Source organism: Passer montanus, unplaced genomic scaffold (assembly GCF_014805655.1).
Source record: "Passer montanus isolate IOZ18808 unplaced genomic scaffold, ASM1480565v1 scaffold156, whole genome shotgun sequence".
NCBI lineage: Eukaryota > Metazoa > Chordata > Aves > Passeriformes > Passeridae > Passer > Passer montanus.
In genome coordinates this window covers 678789-692876 of record NW_024362716.1, presented here as the reverse complement: position 1 = coordinate 692876, position 14088 = coordinate 678789, and the positions used below count along the sequence as shown (strand labels likewise).

The following is a 14088-nucleotide window of genomic DNA, read 5'->3' as shown; positions in this document are numbered from 1 at the left end:
CTTCCGATCGGCAGCCGGTGCCGCCCGCACCTGCCCGCAGCGGCGGAGAGCCCGCGCCCGCTCCGCGCTGCCCGGCGCAGGGCGAGGGGCGGCCGCGCATGCGCCGCCCCCCCAAACCGGGGCCAGCCCCCCCAAAACCGGGGCCGCCCCCTCCCCATCGAGCGGGGCCGCCCCTCGCACCCCGCGCGGCGCGGAGGGGGTTGGGGGGTCCCTGTAGTGAGGGGGGGTCTCTAAGGGGGCTCTCAGAGAGGTGGGGGTTCCGTGGGAGGGGGGGGCTCTGATCCCTGAGAGGATGTGGGGGGGTCGCGGAAGTGGAAGCAGGAAGAGAGGGGGGGACCCAGCGGGATTTTTGGGGGTGTTTCCAAAGAGGGGAGCATCTTCCAGGCCCCCCACACCCCAAAATTCCCTTTAAGCCACACAGGGCACGACCCCAGGCCCCCACACCCCCGTGTGGGGCCGGAATGGGGTGTGGGGGGGCTGCAAGATGCTGTGGGTGGACAAAGACTTCAAAAAGCCCCAACCCCCCCCAAAAATGGCTGAGACTCTCCGAAGAGCTGCGCTACCAGAAGCGACCCCCAAAAAGGGGGAAGAAAACCATCACTGAGCTATTGGAGGGGTTTTTTTGGGGGGGGTGGGGGGAGGTCACCTTCCCGCCGGTGACTGAAGAATGCCGGCCTGTCTCCCACGACTTGGCACCGAAAAAAGAGAATCCCCCCTCCCTATTTCGCCCATAGGATGGATCCGTGGAAACCCGAGAGCAAAGTTCTCATTTCCGACTCCATTGTGCCAGACTTTTGGTGGCGTTTCCTGCCTTTTGTGAGCCCCCCCTGCTCCGGCACAATCCCGGCGTTGCCGGCGCACAGAGCTCCTCTGTTCCCCTCCTTTATGCGGCTGCAGCTGCCGGGCCCGGCCCCGTGGAGGTGCCCGAGCCTGGGGGGCAGCGGCCGGGGGCACCGTCCCCGCGGGCTTTGCCAAGGGGAATTAGGGAGAGGGTCCCAGGGGTTTGATATTGCGGCTTCTTGCTGCTCCCAGAGCATCCAGACACGCCAGGGATCTCTGGAGAGGCACCCCGGGGTGGTTTTGGGGTTGTTGGGAGGATCAGGAGTGGTCCATGGCTCTGAAATCCTCACCTGGGTGCCCCCCACCCAGCTGGGTCCTGCACCCGCAGCCCCAAATCCTCCCTCCTGCTCTTCGTCTTCCTGAATTCCACCTGGAAATGCGAGCAGGGATGGGATGGGCTCAACCCCATTCCCCCCGGGAGTGCCGGGCGGGCCCAGCGCCTCCCACCCCAAGAAGCTCCACCACAGCTGCCCACAGCCTGAGCCCGGCCCTGGAAAGGGCCCCGGAGCCTCGCGGGGACTCCAAGGTGAGGGGGGGGGACCCCGGGCCACCCCCAGGGGACACCGAGTCCCGGCAGAGCAGCGGGGATGTGTCACCGGCCGTTTTGGTGGCAGCGCTGGCGGTGACTGAGCCGAGCCCTCGTCTCAAGTGGGGATGGATGTCACAGCAGCCAGCGCGGCCCGGGCACCGGGGTGCCACCAGCACCGCCACCGCTCGGCCCGGGGACGCGCTGGGGACCCGCTCCTGCCCTGGCACCGGCTGGGTGTGCCAGCGTCCTCCCTGCAGCTGGGAGGCGACTTCATCGTGTGCCACCGTGTCCCACCGTGTCCCACCATGTCCCATTGCATCCCACCGTGTCCCACCGTGTCCCACCGTGTCCCATCGTCCTCTGAGCCCAGGGTGCTGCCCAGGGTGGCCAAGCCAGCGCTGGCACGGAGCAGTGTCCCAGTGTCACCGTCCTCACCCGGGGGGGTCCCCGCCCCTCTCCAGCCCCACATCCAGCCCCGAGCTGCTCCCACGAGGCACAGCCTGCTGTCGCCGTGTCCCCGACCCCCGTGGGTGGCCCAGCACAGCGCGGCTGGGGTGTCCCCTCCCTCGGTGCCACCCCGCGGGCCCCAGCCCCGGCAGGCTCGGCGCGGGGACCGCGCGTCGTTTGGAGCCCGAACGCCGGGATTCTGGTGAAATCCTGCAGCAGTGTTGCCGTGACGACCCTCCCGCAGTTTCCATCCAGAGATGTTTTCCTTTGTTGTGACAGGGACACGGGGAGCGGCCGCGGGCGGTTGGGGTGCGGGGACAGCGCCCAGGGGCCCCCGCTGCGAGGGGCAGGGACGCGCCACCCCCGCGGGGACACCCCTGCGGCCCCGGCCTGGGGCTGGGGGGTCCCCACTGCTCCAGCGGCGCCCTGGTTTGTCCCCAGCCCCCCCGGGGACAGCGGAGGGGCCGTGAGCGACATGAGTGACACGAGTTCGGTAGGTCTCGGCCAGCTCTTGCTGCCATCACAGTGGAGGGGTGACACGGCCAAGGCGCAGGTGTGGGGACACCGATGGGGACCGAGGGGTCGGTTCTGCGGTGGCCACCCCCGTCCCCACAGGGCAGCGCCAGTCTGGGCGGGTGGCGTGGCCGGGAGCCGCCCGGGCCGCTCCGGTCCGGGGTGGTGGCACTGCCACGTGGTGTCCCTGAGCCGCGCTGGGCACAGAGGGCCCCGGGTGTCCCCGCACGGCCCGGGGTGCTCGGGGGGACCCCGTCCCGAGCCCCACGGAGCCGCTTGTTATTCCGCTCAGGTCCGCGGGCGGCTCATGAAGGCCGTTCCAGGAGAGCTGCCACATTCATCAGCGCCGCAGCTCATTAACGGGGCCGCCGCCGCCGCAGCTGGGGCCGGCGCTCGGGGCACCGGCACGGGGACGGGCGGACGGGCGGACGGACGGACGGACGGACAGGAGGGGAAGCGGCGACTGTGCCCGTGCCGGGCAGGAGGGCTCGGCCAGGGCTGGGGAGGGCAGAGCGATGGAACCCGCTCCGCTCCGCGCTGCCCCTGTCCCCTCACCCCTGGGCACGGCGGGGAGGGCACAGGGGGGGCTGCAGGGTCCCCCCGGGGAGGAGGCGAGGCTGCCCTGGCCAGGCCCAACTCCCCTCCGAACCCCCCGGCAGCGTGCATCGATTTGATTTGCGGTTTCCATGGCAACTGCCTCCTTCCCTTCCCCCCTTCCGGCAGCCGGACCCGCTCCTTCCCCCTCGGGCACCTGGGACACGGCAGGGGACACGGGAGGGGACACGGGCGCCTCCTTGGCGACCCCCGCGGTGGTGACGCCACCAGCTCACCCCTGTGCTGATTCTGGGCGAGCCGGGCGGGCACGGGACACGGGGGACACGGGGGACACTCGGGCCACCCCTGCAGCGGGGCTGGCAGGACGCCGCGCTGGCTCATTAGCCAGGGTGCTAATTGTCCCGTGCGGGGACACCGAGCAGCATCTCCCGTCAGCAAAGCCGAGCTCATTAACGGCACACGCCACCCTCACACCTGCTCACAGCGCTGTGACACGTGTCAGGCGCTCGCGGCGTGGTGACACTGTTGGGGACACTGCAGTAACGCCCTCACCCCTGGGTCTTAAAACCAGCCTTATAATAAATTAATGATAATTATATCATTTACCCATCCCCTTCCAGGGGATGCACCCACGGCCACCCTGCCCTGCTCCTTCCCAGCGCCCAGATGCCACCACATTGTCACTCGGTGAGTGACAAACGACATTTGGCTGTGCCAAACCCTTCCCAAAGCCTGGTGGGGAGTTTGGATAAATCATAAAGGCACGGAGAACAGGCAGAGCGCTGTGCCGGTGCGCCCTGAATCCCGCATCCCCCAGCGACCCCCGGGGCTTCACACGGCAGCGGAAATCAATCAGCGCGAGTAATTAATGCTGAAGGGCACGGCACCCGCTCTTGCTTCGGAAGCACAGGCCGGGGGGCCCGGAGCCGTGCCCGCGCTGGCCCCGGCCCCGGCCCCGGCCCCGGCCCCGCCGTCAGCTCCCGGAGCCCGCGGAAAGGCCTCCCCGGGGCTGGACGGCACCGGGAGCCGCCGCCAGAGCCGCTCCCGGCACGGCCGGGGCCGGCGGCGGCAGCGCCGCGCTCCTCGACGGCGAGGAAGGGGCTGAGGCCGAAGATCCCGGGGCTGGGCCGCTGCTTCCCGGTTCTGCAGAGCTGAGGGGCTCGGGGTCACCGGGATCCCCCCGGTTCTGCAGAGCTGAGGGGCTCGGGGTCATCGGGATCCCCCCCGTTCTGCAGAGCTGAGGGGCTCGGGGTCATCGGGATCCCCCCCGTTCTGCAGAGCTGAGGGGCTCGGGGTCACCGGGATCCCCCCGGTTCTCAGAGCTGGGGGTTCGGGGTCCCCGGGATGGGGAGGGGGTCGCTGCCGCAGCCGCGCGGGGGGTGACGCGCACGGCGGTGGCAGAAGTGGCAGCTCTGTCCCCAGACGCGCAATTAGCCCGGGGGCAAATGAGGCTCCTGCGGTTTTTGACCCAATTTCTCAGGCGAAACTCGACGGGGGAAGGAGGGGAGGGAGGAGGAGGAAGGCAGAGCCGGTCACGCGTGTGCTGCTGCGTGGCGTGCCCCCGCGGGTGTGCGCACAGGCGTGTGACATGTGTGTGACATGTGTGTGCGGGCGGCAGCGAGTCCCCAGCCGGGGCCGAGCCCCGGGGCGGCGCGGGTACGAGAATGGGGACAGGGATGGGGACGGGGACAGGGATGGGGACGGGGAGGGGGCGGTGGCTTCGCAGCTCTCGCCGCGTTTATTTTTGCCGGTGACTGAGCTGAGGCGGCCTCGGCGCGGCCGCCGTGACTCACCCGGCACCGGGAGCTCTGCGGGGCTGCGGAGCCGGGGGCTGCGGTGGGCAGGGGCGAGCAGGGATTCGGGGATGCTGGGATGAGCAGGGATTCGCAGCGATTCAGGGATGCTGAGCCATGTAGGGACGCCAGGATGAACAGGGATGAAGAAGGATGCGGGGATGAGCAGGAACGCAGGGATGAGCGGGAGGTGCAGCTTTGCTGGGCTGTGGAAGGATCCTGGGGTCTGCAGGGGTGCAGGGATTAGCAGGGATCTGCAGGGATGCAGGAGTATGCAGGCATTCAGGAATGCAGGCATTCAGGAATGCAGGGCTGCGGGGATGTGCAGGGATGCAGGCATGCAGGGCTGTGCAGGGACTCGGGAATGACGGGATCCAGGAATTCAGAGGTTTAGGGATGCAGGGACACGCAGGGTTTCGGGGATGCAGGAATGCGGGGATCCCTCCCGCCCCTCTCCCTCTCCCTCTCCCTCTCCCTCTCCCTCTCCTCTCCCTCTCCGCAGAGCTGTCCCGGGAAGGTCCCCGCGCCCCCCGCGCCCCGCAGCACCGGGCAAGGAGCGGGGATCCCCAAGGACAGGCGGGAGCGGTACCGGAACCGGTACCGGTACCGGGGGGAGGCGTCTGCAGGGGGGCGAGCACGGCGGGGCCGGGGCGGGGGGACACACGGCGGGGCTGGGGGACAGGGACTCGGAAGGGACACACTGGGACACGGAGGGGCTGGGGGACACGGAGGGGCGGCGGGGACACGGAGGGGCTGGGGGACACGGGGCTGCCGTGGCGGAGCTCCCGCCGTGCCGAGGGCGGTACCGGACACCGGGAGCGGGGCGGCGGCTCCGCCTCTTCCTGCGGCGGCCGTGAGTGCGGGGCGGCACCGGGACGGGGCTAGGGGCGGTTCCCGGGGGTCCCCAGGGCTGCTCGGGGGTCCCCAGCACGGGCCGACGGTGCCCAGGGGTGTCCCGGGGTCCCCAGCGCTGTTTTGGGTGTCCCCAGCGCAATCCAAGGGTCCCCATTCCCACCCAGGTGTCCCCAGTGGTGTTTAGGGTGTTCTCATTCCTGCCCAGGTGTCCTCAGTCCCATTTTGGGGGTCCCCAGTCCCACTCAGGTGTCCCCAGTCCCCCCAGGTGTCCCCAGTCCCATTTTGGGTGTCCCCAGTCCCCCCAGGTGTCCCCAGCCCCGTTTTGGGTGTCCCCAGCCCCGTTTTGGGTGTCCCCAGTCCCGTTTTGGGTGTCCCCATCACGCCCATCCCTCTCTGCAGGCAGCGATGCCCGTGGAGCCCCTGGTCTGTGCCCACACGGCCACGCGGTGAGTGCCGCTCCCTGCGCTGCCACCCCCCGTCCCCAGCCAATCCCGCCAGTCACCCGCTGTCCCCGGTCCCTCTGTTGTCACCCGCTGTCCCCTGTCCCTCTGTCTGCCACCCCCTGTCCCCGGTCCCTCTGTTGTCACCCGCTGTCCCCGGTCCCTCTGTCTGTCACTCACTGTCCCCGGTCCCTCTGTTGTCACCCGCTGTCCCCTGTCCCTCTGTCACCCGCTGTCCCCGGTCCCTGCGCTGCCACCCGCGGTCCCGGCCCTGCTGTCCCCGCGGGCGGCGCTGTCCCCGCAGGGTGAGCTCGGTGCTGCACCGGGACGTGAAGCACTTCGGGAAGCAGCACCTGTTCGATGGCAGCGAGGAGACCTGCTGGAACTCGGACCAGGTGAGGGCACAGGGACGGGACAGGGACACGGCTGTGGCCCCGCTCCGTGCCCCTGACGCTCCTGTCCCCCCCAGGGCACGTCCCAGTGGGTCACCCTGGACTTCCCCCGCCCTGTCAAGGTCTCCCAGCTGCACATCCAGTTCCAGGGGGGCTTCTCCAGCCGGCTGTGCACGCTGGAAGGTGAGGGTCGCCCCAGGTACAGGCCCTGCCTCAGTTTACCCGCAGCTGCGTCCTGCAGGGGCTCACGGGGAGGCTCGGGGCCATGTGCCAGCAATTCCCAAAGCCCAGGGGGGCTCAGGAGCACCTGGAGAGGCTCTGGGAGTGAAGAAAGAGGGGCTGGGAGCTTCTGGGAGCCATGGGAGATTTTGGGGCAGCACCTGGCAGCACCTGGAGGCTCCAGGGGTGAATAAAGGGGGGCTGGGAGCTGGTGGGAATTAGGGAACATTCTGGGACAGCACCTGGAGCAGCTCTGTGGGTGACTAAAGGGGGGCTGGGAGCCTTTGGGTGCTGGTGGGAGCCAGGGAAGATTTTGGGACAGCACCTGGAGGCTCCTGGGAGCACCTGGAGCAGCCCCAGGGGTGAATAAAGGGGGCTGGGAGCTTCTGGGAGCCAGGGAACATTCTGGGACAGCACCTGGAGGCTCCTGGGAGCAGCTGAGGCTGCCCCTCGCCCTCCCCAGGCTGCAGAACGGGCGAGGAACTGGTGAAGATATCCGAGCTGTACCCCCAGGACAGCCACGCCATGCAAATATCCTTTGCCGGGAGGGCGACGGGGAGAAGGCAGAATTTGGGGGGTTTTGGGGAATTCTGCTGCTGGGCAGAGCTGGGGTGTGACCCCCCCATCCCAGTCCCAGCGTTGTTCCTTGACTGGGATCTGCAGAGATTCCAGGTGCAGGAGACGGTGCTGGACAAGCTGAAAATCACCTTTGGGAGCAGCACGGATTTCTTCGGGAGGGTGGTGGTCTATCACCTGGGGGTGCTGGGGGAGAGGCTCTAGGGGGACCCCGGGGCTGTCCCCTCTCTGTGCCCTCAGGTGACACCGGTGAGGCTGTGCTGGGCCACAGGCGTGGAATGGGATCAATAAACGATCTTCCTGTTTTTTCCTGGGATCAGCCCTCGGGGTTTGGCTTCAGGGCAGAGGAGAAGTGTCCCCTCCTTGTGCTGTCACCTCGGTGGCCACCCCTGAGCTGTCTGGGATGGCAGCAACAGAATCCTGCGGGATTTTCCCTCCTGGCTGGGGCAGTTTTGCGGGAGAAGGGACAGCCCTGGACAGGAATTCCACAGTGCTCAGGGGAAATTTTGCCTCGTGGCTGCCCAGAACCTGGGGCTAGGATGGGCTGAGGCAGCAGATGGGGCTCCACGGAGTTTAATTGCAATTAGAGTTTACTTCTGAGGGCAAACACGGAGCAGCCGAGCCAGGGCTGGAGTGAGTGTCCCTGGATTTCAGCACGGCAGCCATGCCACCCCGGGTGAAGCCTGGATCCACCAGGGCAGAAATTCCTGGATTTCTCCAGGCCGGGATGAGGCCATGGTGACCCTGGGAAGAGCTGGAGCTGCTGCCTCACTTCTTGTTCTGGAACAGCTTCAGGATGTGGTTCTCGATAACCTGCTGGACTGAGGAGGGAGAGGTGGGGTTCAGGGAGGCTGCTCTGGGAAGGAGCTGGTCATCGTTTTACTCCTGTTTTCTGAGGGAAAATCTCAGTTTCCTGAGGGAAATCCCTGTTTTCTGAGGCAAAATGCCAGTTTTCTGAGGGGAAGACCCTGTTTCCTGAGGGAAACCCCTACTTTTTGAGGGCAAAATCCCCATTTTCCAAGGGAAATCCCCAGTTTTCCGAGGGAAATACCAGTTTTCTGAGGGAAACCCCTGTTTCCTGAGGGAAACCCCCACTTTTTGAGGGAAACCCCTGTTTCCTGATGGAGATCACTTGCCTTTCTTGTGTCCCAGGGCCACGGCCAGGTCCATGGGGGTGTACCCCGAATCCGCCTCCTCGGTCAGGTCAGCGCCGCACGCTGCAGGGCAGCAATGGGGGAACAGGCGCCCCGAAGCTGCCCTCGCCCCTCAGCACCCCGCAGCCTCTCCTCCCAGGCAGCAGTTCCAGGAGACGGAACCGCCGGGAGCAGATTTTGGCCTTACCCAGCAGGGCCTCCACACACTTGACGTGGTTCCCGCGCACGGCGTAGAGCAGGGGGGTGCCCCCGTTCTGTGGGTGGGGAGGGGGCGAGGGTCATCCCTGGGCTCACAGGGCCCCCGCTTCATCCTGGGGTCCCTCAGGGTCATCCCTGGGCTCACAGGGCCCCCGCTTCATCCTGGGGTCCCTCAGGGTCATCCCTGGGCTCACAGGGCCCCCGCTTCTCCCTGGGATCCCATCCCAGCCTCTCCCAGTTCCGGCCTGGGATCCATCCCAGCCTCTCCCAGTTCCAGACTGGGATCCACCCCAGCCTCTCCCAGTTCCAGACTGGGATCCACCCCAGCCTCTCCCAGTTCCAGACTGGGATCCACCCCAGCCTCTCCCAGTTCCAGACTGGGATCCACCCCAGCCTCTCCCAGTTCCAGACTGGGATCCACCCCAGCCTCTCCCAGTTCCGGACTGGGATCCCACCCCAGCCTCTCCCAGTTCTAGACTGGGATCCATCCCAGCCTCTCCCAATTCCAGACTGGATCTCACTGGGATCCATCCCAGCCCCTCCCAGTTGCAGGCTGGTGCCCTGGCCATGCTGACGGCGCTGTCCCCGCTGTCCCCGGCGGCGCGGGCGGCGCTCACCCAGTCGAAGGTGTTGATGTCCACGTCCCTGTCCAGCAGCATGGTGACGATGTCGGTGTAGCCGCCCATGCTGGCCAGGGCCAGCGCGCTCTCGCGCTCCTTGGCCAGCGCGTGGGGATCGGCGCCCTGGGGATCCCAAAACAAAATTCCCAAAATAATCCCTGGGTTAAGGAGAGAGATCCCAGGGCTAAAGACAGAGGCCCTGGAATACAAGAGGGAGATCCCGGAATATAAAAAGAGATCCCCAGGGGCAAGGACAGATCCCAGGATTAAAGAAGATCCCAGGATCAAGGACAGGTCCCAGGACCAAGGACAAATCCCCAGGATTAAGGACAAACCCCAGGACTAAAGACAGATCCTAGGGTGAAGGACAGATCCCAGAATTAAGGAAGATCCCAGGATCAAGGACAGAACCCAAGGCGAAGGCCAGAGCCCAGGACAAGGCCAGGGCCCAGAATGAAGAGCCCAGGACAAGGCCAGGGCCCAGGGCAGCCCCAGGACCCCCGGGAAGCCCCCCAGCCCCCTCCTCACCCACTCCAGCAGGTGCCGCACGGTCTCGATCTCCCCGAAGGCTGCGGCCCAGAGCAGGGGGGTGAAGCCTCTCTCGTCGGGTTTGTTCACCAAATTCTCACCTGGGGAGGTGACAACAGCCAGCTGGACCCCCCCTGCTCCCAGTTCAACCAGTAAGGGCTGGTAAACCACCCCAGCCAGCTGCTGGGTGGTTGGAATTGAGGACTTTTGAGGATTTTTCCGATCTCCAAAAGTGGGGAAATCTCCACAAGAAGCCCCAGTTCCAGTGGTGTTATGGCTGGGTGGAAAGCAAGTGCAAGGTCACCAGAGGGGACCTGGCAGGTCCTGGCAGGGCCAAAGGGACACCGACCTTTCCTCAGGTGCTCCTTCAGCTGGGTGAGCTCCCCTTGGGCAGCGAGCTGGTGGATGGACAGCGCTGCAAGGGACAAATCCATCAGGGAAAAAGAATTCCCTGCAAATGTGGGGGTGGGAGCTGCCCCAGGGCGAACCCAGCCCTGCCCTGCTGTCCCCAAAACCCCGGGGTGGCCCCAGCCCCGCCCTGCTGTCCCCAAAACCCCGGGGTGGCCCCAGCCCCGCCCTGCTGTCCCCAAAACCCCGGGGTGGCCCCAGCCCCGCCCTGCTGTCCCCTGCCCCTGGGGACACTGGTGGCACTCACTGTCCAGCGTGGCCGGCAGCGCTGACACCTCGTTGCCTCTCTGTCTGTTGGTCAAGGTGTTGGAATGCTTCAGGGGGAAACCTGGGGCAGCACAGAGCGTCTGCAGCTTATTCTCCATTAATTTGGGGTTATTCTCCATTAATTTGGGGTTGTTCTCCATTAATTTGGGGTTTTTCTCCACTTATCTGGGGTTATTCTTGATTAATTTGAGGTTATTCTCCATTCATTTCTGGTTTATTTTATATTTATTCATTCTCTATTAGTTTATTCTCTGTTTATTTATTTACTCTATTAATTTCAGGTTTACTTTCTATTTATTTAAACCCACACCACCCAGGTCCATCCCCGTTTCCCATCCTTGCCGGGCTGCACTTGGGGATCCCAAAGTGTTCCCAGCCCTTGATCTGCAGTTTTATTGGGGAAAATCCAAGGAAAATGAGAATTCCCATCTCCAATTAGAGAGTGGAGCTGCAGCGACCTCTCAGGGCTGGCAGGAGAAGTGGGCACCAAACGTTGGGATCGGGATTGGGGTGGGATTTCCCACACCTGAGGCCCTTTTTGGGATGGGAGATGCCAGGGAGCTTCCCCTGTGTGCCACACTCACCGTCCAGGGGCTCGCTGGGGCTCGGGGACTCCACGGGAGCAGCCGAGGAATGGGCTGGGGTCTGGGCTGCACCTGCCACGCGGGCACCTCGGGGTCACGCGGGCACCTCGGGGTCACCCGGGCACCTCGGGGTCACCCCGGGCACCTCAGTGTCACCCTGGGCACCTCAGTGTCACCCGGGCACCTCGGGGTCACCCTGGGCACCTCAGGGTCACTGGGGCACCTCGGGGTCACCCGGGCACCTCGGGGTCACCCCGGGTACTTCAGTGTCACCCCGGGCACCTCAGTGTCACCCTGGGCACCTCGGGGTCACCCCGGGTACTTCAGTGTCACCCCGGGCACCTCAGTGTCACCCGGGCACCTCGGGGTCACCCCGGGTACTTCAGTGTCACCCCGGGCACCTCAGTGTCACCCGGGCACCTCGGGGTCACCGGGGCACCTCGGGGTCACCCTGGGCACCTCGGGGTCACGCGGGCACCTCAGTGTCACCCCGGGCACCTCAGTGTCACCCCGGGCACCTCGGGGTCACCCTGGGCACCCTCTGGGGTGTCCTGGGCCGGCTGCTCCCACCCAGCTCAGGGTGCCCCACCAGACCCCGGTTCCCAGTTTGTCCCCAGTTTGTCCCCAGTTTGTCCCCAGCATTCCCAACTCACCGTCCCCTCGTTCCGGGAGCGCTGTGTCCCCGTCCTGCAGGGGACACGCCGGGGGGACCCCGCTGTCCCCCATGCTGCCCTTTCCCTCTTTCCCCCCAGTTCTGGGGGTCCTGTGCTGCAGGGGGTCCCCGACAGCTCCTTCGCCGTCCCTGCACGGGGGTGGGGTGGAGAAGGGGCTCAGGGACGTGCGGGACCGACCCCGAGACCCCCACCCTGCAGTGGGGCCTGGGCCCCCTCTGCCCCCCGTCCCCATTCCCGGGGTCCCCCTTATTGTTCTCATCCCAGTTTTGGGATCCCCCTTCCCTTCCCACCCCCGTTCCCGGGTCCCTCTCGCCGTTCCCGTCTCTATTTCTGGGGTCCCCCTCTCTGTCCCCATCCCCGTTCCCGGGGTCGCTCTCGCCGTCCCCGTTCCCGGCACTCCCAACACTCCCAACCTCCGCTCCCGGAGCTCCTCCGAGCCCGGCACCCCGGGACCTCCGCAGCCCCTCACCGCCGATCCCGATCCCTTCCCGTTCCCGGTTCCCGTGCCCGGTTCCCGTCCCCGTGCCCGTGCCCGGTTCCCGTCCCCGGTTCCCGTGCCCGGTCTCACGCCGCTCCCGCCCCTCACTTCCCGTTCCTGCGGCCGCGGGGCCCGGCGGGCCCGGGGGTTCCGGGGGGCGCGGCCCGGCCCCGCCGCCCCCGAGAGGCCTTGGAGCGGCACGAGGGGCCGCGGGGACACCGCGGGGACACCCCCGGGACCGAGCGGGGACCGAGCGGGGCGAAGGCTGCGACACCCCCAGCGCCTGCTGAGGGCAGCGCGGCCCAGCCGGGAGGCACCGAGTGTCCCCGCGGGTGACAACGGGGGAACCACCGAGTGTCCCCGCGGGTGACAACGGGGGAACCACCGAGTGTCCCCGCGGGTGACAACGGGGACCGCGGGGGTGACACCGATTTGGGGGGGGGACAGCGCTAAGCGGAACGTCGTTCCCGCGGCCGCGTTTCCAGCCGGGGCTGTTTTCTCTGCCCGGGGCGGTGTCGGGGGCGCGCCGGCGGAAGCGGAAGTGGCGGCGGGCGGGATGGAGGAACCGGAGATGCAGCTGAAGGTGAAGAAAGGTGGGAGCGGCAAAAACGGGACCGGGAACGGCACGGGAGGGACCGGGAGCCGCGGGCATGAGACGGGAGCCGCGGGGATGGGCTGGGAGGGCTCCGCCGCGGCGCTCTGGCCGCCGGAGCGCTGCGGTTTGCTTGGCGGCCTCTGTTCCCCGGGCCGGTGTCGGGAGGAGCCCCTGGGCGTCCCGGGGGGATTCTGGGGGTTCTGTGGGATTTTTGTGGGGCTTCTGTGGGGATGTGTCCCGGGCTCTGTGTGGAGATGTTGCTGAGGCTCTCTGTGGACTTCCATGGAGGTGTTTCCATGGGTTTCTGGGGGATGTTCCTGTGAATTTCCGTGGATTTCTGTGGAGATATTTCCATGGATTTCTGTGGATTTCTATGGAGATATTTCCATGGATTTTCACGGAGATATTTCTATGCATTTCTATGGAGAGACTTCCATGGATTTCTCTGGATTTCCGTGGATTTCCACTGAGATATTTCCGTGGATTTCCGTGGATTTCCATTGAGATATTTCCGTGGATGTGTCTCCATGGATTTCTTTAGATGTGCAGGGATTTCTGTGAAGGTATTTCTATGGAGAGACTTCCGTGGATTTCCACTGAGACATTTCCATGGATCTCTGTGGAGATATTTCCATCGATTTCCATGGATTTCTGTGCATTTATCGGGATTTCCGCTGAGCTATCTGCGGGACTGGCCCCGCTCCCCCCGTCAATCCCGGTTTATCCCGGTTTCCCCCGTTTATCCCGGTTTTTTTCCCGGTTTATCCCGGTGTTTCCCGTTCACCCCGGTTGTTTGTCCCCCCCGGCAGTGACGGACCGGTTCACGGAGAGCCTGTACGTGCTGGCCAACGAGCCCTCGGTGGCGCTGTTCCGGCTGCAGGAGCACGTGCGCCGCTCGCTGCCCGAGCTGGCCCAGCACAAGGTGGGTGTGCCCGGGAATCCCGGGAATTCTGGGAATCCCGGGGATCCCGGCACCGCCCCCGGCACAGCCCCTCCTGCCCGACATTCCCACAGGAACTGCCTCTCCTCGGTTTAAATCCCTTCCCTGGGATTCCCAAAATCCCAAATCCCAAATCCATTCCCTGGGTCCTGGAATTCCCAAAATCCCAAATCCATCCCCTGGGTCCTGGGATTCCCAAAATCCCAAATCCATCCCCTGTGCCCTGGAATTCCCAAAATCCCAAACCCCAAATCCTCTCCAGCTCCTTTGGAACTCCCTGCACCTCTGGAAGCAGCTCCAGGTTTTCCTTGGATCCTTCCCTGCTGGGACATCCCAGGGGCCCAGGGGCAGCCACAGCTTCCCTGGGAATCCCACCCCATCCCATGGATCCCATCCCACCCCATCCCATGGATCCCATCCCACCCCATCCCATGTTGGGGGTGCCCCCTGGGATGCCCTCCAGCCCTTCTCCCCAGGGCAGGG

The 14088-nt window shown here is 65.9% G+C and overlaps 3 protein-coding genes across 8 annotated transcripts in view; 2 read left to right on the top strand and 1 right to left on the bottom strand.

Moving 5' to 3' along the window:
* The first annotated feature begins 4438 nt into the window (after nucleotides 1-4438).
* On the top strand, nucleotides 4439-7475 carry LOC120499072 (nuclear receptor 2C2 associated protein). 3 transcript variants are annotated; one of them, XM_039702490.1, is made up of 6 exons: nucleotides 4439-4540; nucleotides 5932-5978; nucleotides 6277-6367; nucleotides 6442-6547; nucleotides 7047-7114; nucleotides 7247-7475. In XM_039702490.1, the coding sequence occupies exons 1-6, from the start codon at nucleotides 4484-4486 to the stop codon at nucleotides 7361-7363; spliced, it is 486 nt and encodes a 161-aa protein (XP_039558424.1). In that variant the 5' UTR covers nucleotides 4439-4483; the 3' UTR covers nucleotides 7364-7475. The 3 variants fall into 3 exon arrangements, with proteins under 3 accessions (XP_039558424.1, XP_039558425.1, XP_039558426.1); XM_039702492.1 differs by lacking the exon at nucleotides 4439-4540 and adding an exon at nucleotides 5387-5530; XM_039702491.1 differs by lacking the exons at nucleotides 4439-4540; nucleotides 6277-6367 and adding an exon at nucleotides 4608-5274 and having other exon boundaries at nucleotides 6487-6547.
* Nucleotides 7476-7716: 241 nt separating this feature from the next.
* Nucleotides 7717-12080, bottom strand: RFXANK (regulatory factor X associated ankyrin containing protein). 4 transcript variants are annotated; one of them, XR_005626800.1, is made up of 9 exons: nucleotides 11572-12080; nucleotides 10919-10990; nucleotides 10315-10395; nucleotides 10009-10074; nucleotides 9660-9760; nucleotides 9129-9289; nucleotides 8501-8567; nucleotides 8296-8412; nucleotides 7717-7980 (listed from the first exon to the last, which is right to left on the bottom strand). XR_005626800.1 is itself a non-coding variant. In XM_039702487.1 (9 exons), the coding sequence occupies exons 1-9, from the start codon at nucleotides 11945-11947 to the stop codon at nucleotides 7928-7930; spliced, it is 1059 nt and encodes a 352-aa protein (XP_039558421.1). In that variant the 5' UTR covers nucleotides 11948-12080; the 3' UTR covers nucleotides 7717-7927. The 4 variants fall into 4 exon arrangements, 2 of the variants coding, with proteins under 2 accessions (XP_039558421.1, XP_039558423.1); XR_005626801.1 differs by having other exon boundaries at nucleotides 8296-8376; XM_039702487.1 differs by having other exon boundaries at nucleotides 9129-9254.
* A 191-nt stretch (nucleotides 12081-12271) lies between these two features.
* The window catches only part of BORCS8 (BLOC-1 related complex subunit 8), a 3224-nt gene continuing 1407 nt past the window's right edge, over nucleotides 12272-14088 (top strand). The window contains exons 1-2 of the mRNA XM_039702493.1: nucleotides 12272-12663; nucleotides 13475-13587. Of these exons, the coding sequence (XP_039558427.1) occupies nucleotides 12627-12663; nucleotides 13475-13587 (150 nt within the window). The 5' untranslated portion in view covers nucleotides 12272-12626. The remainder of the gene's footprint in view (nucleotides 12664-13474; nucleotides 13588-14088) is intronic.

What these genes read in the sequence shown, in the direction of transcription:
- LOC120499072 (XM_039702490.1), top strand. Translation starts at nt 4,484, where the DNA reads ATGTGTGTGCGGGCGGCAGCGAGTCCCCAGCCGGGGCCGAGCCCCGGG. An exon ending in CGAGCCCCGGGGCGGCGCGG is followed by an intron (nt 4,541 to 5,931) that starts GTACGAGAATGG and finishes CCCTCTCTGCAG; the next exon opens with GCAGCGATGCCCGTGGAGCC. An exon ending in TGTGCCCACACGGCCACGCG is followed by an intron (nt 5,979 to 6,276) that starts GTGAGTGCCGCT and finishes CTGTCCCCGCAG; the next exon opens with GGTGAGCTCGGTGCTGCACC.
- RFXANK (XM_039702487.1), bottom strand. Translation starts at nt 11,947, where the DNA reads ATGGGGACAGAGAGGGGGACCCCAGAAATAGAGACGGGAACGGCGAGA. An exon ending in GCTCCCGGAACGAGGGGACG is followed by an intron (nt 10,991 to 11,571) that starts GTGAGTTGGGAA and finishes CCCGCGTGGCAG; the next exon opens with GTGCAGCCCAGACCCCAGCC. An exon ending in GGCCCTGGGACACAAGAAAG is followed by an intron (nt 7,981 to 8,295) that starts GCAAGTGATCTC and finishes CTCCCTCCTCAG; the next exon opens with TCCAGCAGGTTATCGAGAAC.